General features: G+C 39.4%; 1 protein-coding gene across 1 annotated transcript in view; it reads right to left on the bottom strand.

The window, feature by feature from the left end:
- Positions 1 to 385: 385 nt before the first annotated feature.
- The window catches only part of LOC107740785 (sodium-coupled neutral amino acid transporter 9), an 18,946-nt gene continuing 10,820 nt past the window's right edge, over positions 386 to 8,511 (bottom strand). Inside the window, exons 6-15 of the mRNA XM_016553286.1 lie at positions 8,427 to 8,511; positions 7,742 to 7,912; positions 7,573 to 7,629; positions 6,319 to 6,516; positions 6,092 to 6,199; positions 5,512 to 5,618; positions 3,557 to 3,670; positions 3,303 to 3,451; positions 1,796 to 1,885; positions 386 to 1,525 (exon numbers count right to left, since the gene is read on the bottom strand). The exon at positions 8,427 to 8,511 is cut by the window's right edge and continues 1 nt beyond it. Of these exons, the coding sequence (XP_016408772.1) occupies positions 1,360 to 1,525; positions 1,796 to 1,885; positions 3,303 to 3,451; positions 3,557 to 3,670; positions 5,512 to 5,618; positions 6,092 to 6,199; positions 6,319 to 6,516; positions 7,573 to 7,629; positions 7,742 to 7,912; positions 8,427 to 8,511 (1,245 nt within the window). The 3' untranslated portion in view covers positions 386 to 1,359. The remainder of the gene's footprint in view (positions 1,526 to 1,795; positions 1,886 to 3,302; positions 3,452 to 3,556; positions 3,671 to 5,511; positions 5,619 to 6,091; positions 6,200 to 6,318; positions 6,517 to 7,572; positions 7,630 to 7,741; positions 7,913 to 8,426) is intronic.

Below are 8,511 nucleotides of genomic sequence, written 5' to 3'. Positions count from 1 at the left end.
AGCACATGTAACGTGTAACAAGGACACCTTCAAATAAAGTGTTACCGATGAAGTGAAACTGAAAAGTCTTTTTTTTTTTTCATGCAAAATACCTTTTCATTTCAGAAATGTATATGACAAGAACACTCTTCATTTTATTCTATACGAACTAGCTGGTTATTTTAAAACAAATCAACTATAACAAACCAACAACAACACAAAGTTTATTCTTTTTAATCACAAAATACATTTGAAAACCGTTTTGGAAGCATGTAGTTTTGTTCGTCTGACACTTTATTCAAAAAATGCTTGGCTGTGATATGAAAACATTTACTCATAGTTGACTAACATGTTCCTTAAACTTTCAGCAGGTTTTAAATGAGTGGAAATCATGAAGGAAACACTATACTGCTAACAACACTTTATTGGAGTTTTACAGGTTTGAATTAAGTTATTGTGAGCCGGGTTCAATTTATCCCATTAAATGCATTTTTTCCTTCTTTTTTTTTTCCTAAAGAGGTCACTTAAATTTAATGGTTTAAAAATACACAAGACAGAAATGGACATAAATGTACAAACACTTAAAAGTGACTCGAGCTTTGGAATCTCACAAAAGTGTGCAAAGTTAAGCTTCCCTTATTGATGTGCACATATTTCATAAAGTGACATGGACTCACACAGAACAGATTCAGCTGGAGAACGACACAAAGATCAGTAACAAACAGTCATCCAAAACATTGGACTTGAAACCAAACCTAGAGACTTGTGTTTCCCTTTATGTATCCATTAATTACTGTAAGCGGGTTACATTTCATTACCATTACCATTTATGTTGCACACTGACTTAATCTGCAGCAAGGTCCTAATTTAAGAACTTGATTTTGAATGTGAATAGTTTACAAGCACACTCTAGCAGTGATGTTACACAGAAGTCACTGGCGTTCAGTACAGTTCTAGTAATAAAAAACCCTGCTCATTACATGCTACATGAGTCTCTTCACTCTGCATTCAACTAAATGTTTCAAATTCAGAGCGAGGACACAAATCTTGATTTAAGATGGCGATTTTAGCGATTGAAGAAAATTTAAATACATTTAAAAACAACTGAATGATTGAATCCCTGCAGAAATAGCTTTTCTTGAGCTGTTAAAAGCAATATGATAAATGCATAGCTTTAATTAAACCCTTTTAAAATGTAAAAACTAACTTTGAGCGAGTTTCTTGTAATGAAATTCACAGGTACTTAATTAGTTGGTTAGTACTTCTAGTACCACGACTTAATTCCTGTGAGAAGCACCCAAGGAACCGTTCCCAACACACAGAGTACCTCTTCCATCAGGTAAACACAGACAATGAGCGCCTCATTTAAGGCACAGCGTGCTACATGAAGAACTGGCCGAACAGATTGGCCACGCCGAGGAGGACGAGGAAGCCGTGGAAGACGGCGGAGGGCCAGCGTAACTCCCCTCTGCGCTTCAGTGAGGTCAGGTGGATCAGAGAGGGAAGCACAAACACCAGAGCCAAGCCACATAGGGCCCCCGAATACCTGAGAGGAAACCAACCTTTACAAAGCCTGCGGTTCCAAAGTCAAGTCACCTTCATTTCTATAGCGCTTCACACAATACAGATTGTGTACAACAGCTCCACAGAGATAAACAGGCTCAAGTCTGGAAACTCAACTACTGAAGTCTGGCAGAGAGAGAGTTCAATGCAAATCCTTCACAGCACTGCTGGATACGCACAGCCTCTGCCCAGTTTAAGAAATAATGACACGAAGTTCCTGTTTTAAAAAAGGAAGCAGGAAACAGTCTCTTACCTGATGATGGAGCCGATGTTGGGGTAAAACCTGGCCATTAGGACTCCAGCTCCCACAACAAGGAGGTTCAGAATAAACACATGAAGGAAACTAGGAATGGAAAGACGAGGCATCAATAATGTCAGTACACTGAGATCATTCTTGTAAGCATACAGTGCAAGTCAGTGTCCCGCTCATACTATATGATTTACAAGCACCTCTTCCAGCTCCAACACATCAATCTGAGAAATTACTGAGTATAGGGCATTTACATGGGGTTTTGTCATTTTATTTTATTTTTATAAATGAGGCTGTGGCTTAACACTTTAAATGCAGGATTTTTAAGGAAGTCACACACTCAAGCATCACGATTGGTCCATTAAATACAGGAAGACAACTCCGTCAAAGGTTTTACGGACAATGAAGTAGTCTACATTGAAAAGATGTGCCCGTGTGCTTTTGTAATGTTAACTTTTAAATGCGACACTGTTTCAAACACACACTTGTGGTCAAAATTTACAAACACTTTGCAGTCTCTGCAAAATGTTAATTATTTTACCAAAGTATACAAAATGCATGCTAGTTTTATTTAGTACTGACCTGAATAAGAGATTTCACATAACCCACAAGAGAAAATAATAGTTGAATTTATAAAAATGACCCCGTTCAAAAGTTTACTGTGTTTTTATCTGGATGATCCACAGCTGTTTTTTGTTTGTTTGTTTAACATAATGCCACATTATGTTAATAACTCTGAAACAGCACCTTCTAAAAGAATAAGGCCACTTAGTCTAAAATTAATAATTTAATTTTCCTCTTTTGTTCCATAATGTGCAACGCACATCTCAAAAATCTGTTTTAGTGTTTCATTCTTTAAAGGACAAAAATGTGTGCGGCAACTGTTTTGAATGTTACATGATCTCAGCTATTTTGTAAAGCGTGCTTTAATTTTCAAAAGTAGGCCTTTTGCCATTATTCAATCTCTTCATATTTATGTATTATCTCTATAAAGGATGATTCCCCACACCACCTTTTTCATTCAGAGGAACCTTCATTTCAAACAAACAGCAAAGAAGACTCAGAGATTCACTTCTCAATTGTTTCAGTGGATGTGTCATGAAGCTAAACAGTTAATTAAACTGATTTGCTGTTTTGAAGCGATTGAAACTCTACTTGGTGAGGACATCTGCTGGATAAAGCCATGGAACTGCACTAAATACCATGAAATACAAAAATTTTTGTACAAATATGTTGAACACTTTTACAAGCAGAATTTGAAAAATTCCACTAAAAACTGACTCGAGAGCGGGTACAAACATACTTTTAATACTGGTTTAAGACTTCAACTGGGATAAACTCCCTCACAACATTAAACCGCTGACATTTCAAAATGTTTCAAAACAGTATGACGTAACTAAGCCTTGTTTGAAAATATCACATGATTTTGTAACAAAGCACTGATCTGAAACTAAAGATTTCAAATGCGCCCATCAGTCATAACTCACTATCATACACAACTGTTACTCACCTGGGATAATGGTCCCCAAAGAGCTGCCCCATCAGCTGCACGCGCACCAGGTACCCCAGCAGAGGATACACGGTGGTCATCTGGAACAGAAGACAAGCCCTCGCTACAAACACCAGCACATCGCTGCTGGAGAAGTTATCCAGAAAGTTCTGTAGAGGAGGACGAGGCAATGTCAGTATGAATGAATGCACCTCAAACAGCTCGCTTTGAAAAAATATATGATATTAGAGTTGCAGTTGCATGCTCAGTCTTACTGGTTCAATGCACTCTTTAGACAGCGGTGGTGATGGGAAAGCAGCAAAGATCAGCACGCCCACATAGAGGTACGTTAACCCCACCAGCAGGTACGCCAACGACAGATCCCGCACCTGCGGACACAGCATCAGTTCACACTCACTACTGAACTACAGCTGATGCACAACACTACTGGATCAGTCTCAGACATTGTCACTATACTACTATGAAATACAAATGTTTTACAATGATGATAAATAAAACACTATTTTCAGTTTGGTTTTAGTTTTATTCGGCAAGGATGCATTCAATTGATCAAACGTGACAGCAAAGACTTTTACATTGTTACCAAAACATATGAAGAAAATATTCCCACAAAAATATTAAGCAGTACAATATTGATAATAATCAGAAATGTTTCTTGAGCAGCAAATCAGCATATTAGAATGATTTCTGAAGGATCGTGTGTCACTGAAGACTGGAGTAATGATGCTGAAAATTCAGCTTTGATCACTGGAATCAATTACATTTTAACATATAGTACAATAAAAAAACAACCATTTTAGATAGTGTTAATATTTCACAGTAATATAATGTTTATTGTATTTTTGATCAGCCTCGATCAGCATAAGACACTTCTTTCCAAAAAATGTTTTCTTCTGATCTGAGTGTTCTTGAAAGGTTTAGTAAGAATTCACCTAATATAAATCTTACAAAATAATTATTTGTCTTCATATCTTCATGTTGTTACAACGAACAATTCATATGTTTGCTCAGTGACTGGACATTGTGCAATGAAGTGCTATGGCCAAACCATACACACACACACACTCACTCACTCACGCACACACACTCTCACACGCTCACGCACACTCACTCACCTCACACACTCACAATCACTCACTCACACTGTCCCACTCACTCACTCTCCCACTCACTCACTCTCCCACTCACTCACTCTCCCACTCACTCACTCTCCCACTCACTCACTCTCCCACTCACTCACTCTCCCACTCACTCACTCTCCCACTCACTCACTCTCCCACTCACTCACTCTCCCACTCACTCACTCTCCCACTCACTCACTCTCCCACTCACTCACTCTCCCACTCACTCACTCTCCCACTCACTCACTCTCCCACTCACTCACTCTCCCACTCACTCACTCTCCCACTCACTCACTCTCCCACTCACTCACTCTCCCACTCACTCACTCTCCCACTCACTCACTCTCCCACTCACTCACTCTCCCACTCACTCACTCTCCCACTCACTCACTCTCCCACTCACTCACTCTCCCACTCACTCACTCTCCCACTCACTCACTCTCCCACTCACTCACTCTCCCACTCACTCACTCTCCCACTCACTCACTCTCCCACTCACTCACTCTCCCACTCACTCACTCTCCCACTCACTCACTCTCCCACTCACTCACTCTCCCACTCACTCACTCTCCCACTCACTCACTCTCCCACTCACTCACTCTCCCACTCACTCACTCTCCCACCCACTCACTCTCCCGCTCACTCTCGCTCACTCACTCACTCGCACACTCACTCACTCGCACACTCACTCACTCACTTGCACACACTCACTCACTCACTTACACACACTCACACACACACTCTCACTCTCACTCACACACTCTCACTCACACACTCTCACTCACACACTCTCACACAAAAACATTACTTAGACAGAAAAATGTTCAGTTTGGCTGACTGTCAGGTTCCTTCTGATCTTCCTGAACACTCACTCTTGACCACAGTGACTCATCCCATTTTCCCTTTGTGCAAACTACAGCATTATGTCTTTTTTGCAGCACTAAACGTTTTAGTTTCTCTGTAGCAGAAAAAAAGAAACTTTTCTGCACCCGCTGCACAAGTGTGATATGGAACTAGTCCTACGAGGACAGAAATGATGTTTCGAGTCAGTAATAATACACTGATGTGGACAGGTTGAGAACACTCACATTGTTTTCTTGATGTTTGTTGTTCTTCATTAGCGTGATGATGCAGTTGTGAATGAAAAATGCTAGTGTGAGAACCCCAGTCAGCTGAGGAAACAGCGATCTAAACTCTAACTCAATCAGAGATAACCAAGACAAGCACACGTTACACAGAGAACAGTAAGTGCTGATACACACTATCACAACTCTTTCACATGACTCGTGTCAGGGCTTTGATTGCCTCCAGACATCATGGGAAGAAAAACGACTCACTAAACTGGAGTACCTGATTTTGCACTGGTAATGGCCATTTAATCATCACTTAAACGTCATACAATTTATTCCATCAATCACTGGATGAGTTCAAAATATTCAGAGGCAAATAGGGTTAAAGTTGAAATGGTATTTTTTTTTTTTTTACTTTTACATTACAACACTGTAGGGGTTACGATGTGGACTGATGTTTAGCTTTGTAAAGTTCACTGCAGTCATGTGAAAGGAAGTGAATAAAGAACCATAAATATCCCTTTAAAATTAGTTTACAGGTGATTTCAAGACATTGCATGAAAAAAGAAAAAAGAAAAAAAGAAGAAGATTCCTTTACCTGGAACAAAAAACGTTGATGAATCAAACCAGTGGAAGTCCAGGTGAAAGCCCAGTCGAATGGCTTTATATGTGACCAAAAAGATGAGATAAACCACCGACAAGGTGCCTGTGAAAATAAATGAAAACCTCATGGTAGATGCAGCTAACGGAGCAAAACACAAGCTGCTGTCCATCCCCGTCAAAGCAGAAATATTACCACTCTAGCTGGGAAAATAAAGGCCATACCGAGGAAGGTGAACCTGGCGAAGAAGGAAGCTGAGCGGAAATTGAGCAGCGGCAGCAGCAGAACAATGAGGTAAAACGGGATGGTGTTGGTTTTACTCCACCAAAGATCAAACACCTGTCCTGTGCTGTTCTCACTCACATAGTATTGGAGAGTGCTGCTGTCTCCGTCTGGATCCAAATTTGGATATGGACAGATCACTAGTGAAAGAGACAATTGTTATTCTGAATGAATGGTCAAGCACATGAAATGCAGCATGTCTAAAGAATATATTGATTCCAATACTGGACCAGTATTATAAACTGACATTTTAGGCAAATCAGTTCAAAAGTTACGGCAATATCTTTTTAAACCAAATTTAACAGATTTTTATTTTTTTTTATTTAAGTTTCATTTCAATAAGCAGAAGCATTACCAAGATACAGATATTTGCCTTTTATGATCTTCATAGTCAGATTTGTGAAAGTGTCACAGAAAAATGGTTTGGAATATCAAAAATCCAGGGATTAATTGTCTGAAAATCACATGGGGCAAAGAATATAAAAAAAAAAAATTAAAACAGTCTGTACCAATATTAATAAAAACAAGATACAAAACTGATATCAATTACAATAATTAATTACAAAAAAAACCTAGAACAAACAAAACACACTCAGAATAAAAAGTCAGTTATTCAAGCTGTTTGTGACAATTGTAATCCAACCATAAGAAATCAAGTCTTACTCCATACGCGCCAGGCCCAAATGTCCTAATTAGGACTGGGTGAAGAATTACTCTTTAATATACTGAAGGAGTGGACCCCACAACTTCCAAAACCTATTTAAACACTTCTTGAGTGAGAATTGTATCTTTTCTAACTTAATAAAATAAAGGACATCTGATAACCAACGAGAATATGTAGGGGCATTTTGGATTTCCAATTTAGCAATATTAGTCTCCTAGCCAGCAGGAGAATCTTCAAAATTTAAGAGGATTGGCAAAACCTTCTCTACAAAATTGAAAATGGAAGATAGGCAATACGGCTGAATTAGAAAAGATGGACTCAAGCAGCCACGCACTAGATCTCTCGAAATTATACATATCCTGAGTGAACCTTCCCAATCACACTTACCAAGACTCGTTCAAACTAAATGCAGCAAAGCATTGAACTCTGGGTATCATTGGACTCTGCATGGCTCAACGAATCCAAATAGACCAGGCTCATGACTTCAGACCAATTAATAATAACAATAATAAAAATCAATGTGACCACTTACCTCTATCTGTTCCATTTGTGCCAAAAGTGTCTGATGTGTTGACATTGTGAACATAGTCTGTGAGAAATATACAGATACAGCAGTTATACAGATCTTCCTAGAAAATATCAGTCCATCAGTTAATGGACAGCAGAACAAATGTGGAACGGCGGGGAGAAGAAACACTCACTGTAAATGAATTTTCCTGTGTTGAACAGGAAGTTGGACATGAGGACCCAGTAGACCACCATCGCACCAATCAGTGACACCAGTGAGAAAACAAGACTCGACCATTTTCCGAATCCCCCAAAGTAATATTTACACACATCAGGAAACTCCCAGTCTGAGGTATCGACATACGCTGCAAAGACAGAGCTGTGCATTACACAGGACTCACGCGAAACACCTGCTATCACAGAACGCAGGGTTACAGAAGTCAACATCTCATGGAGAAACAGATTTTGTTGGCAGTAATGTAGGAACATATGAAGACGGAACAAAACTCCCAGTACAGTACTACAGTTCTTAGGTTTAAGCAAGACCAGCTTATGTAAAAATGAGCACAGGAACTGTAACACTCATGATCTGAACCCTTGTGCATCAAACCAACTTTATAGCCATGGATTATCCTGTCTGTCACATGAAGAAGTACCAGATCTGTCACTGGGGTCCCCTAAAAATTAGGTGCATAATGCCCCCCGTTGTGCATTAAACTGAGAATGGTATAAACATCTTAAGCCCATAATGGACTAGTTTTTGTCTAAGAGCTACACTGAGTCACTATATCGCTCATAACTTTAGCCTTGTGTATTGGGGCTGTAAAAAAATGTGAAAGACTGGCTGTTTATTTGAGAGCAGTCATGTGGTTGGCTTACGTATGGACTTTGTGGACTTTAATACTCTGTAGCAGCAGTAGAGCGTCAGCAAGCCCATAAGAACAATAATGATGATGCCCAGAGT

The sequence above is a fragment of the Sinocyclocheilus rhinocerous genome, unplaced genomic scaffold (genome assembly GCF_001515625.1).
Source record: "Sinocyclocheilus rhinocerous isolate Xijiao unplaced genomic scaffold, SAMN03320098_v1.1 scaffold1097, whole genome shotgun sequence".
NCBI classification, from domain to species: Eukaryota; Metazoa; Chordata; class Actinopteri; order Cypriniformes; family Cyprinidae; genus Sinocyclocheilus; species Sinocyclocheilus rhinocerous.
This window is presented reverse-complemented; position numbering and strand designations above follow the sequence as displayed.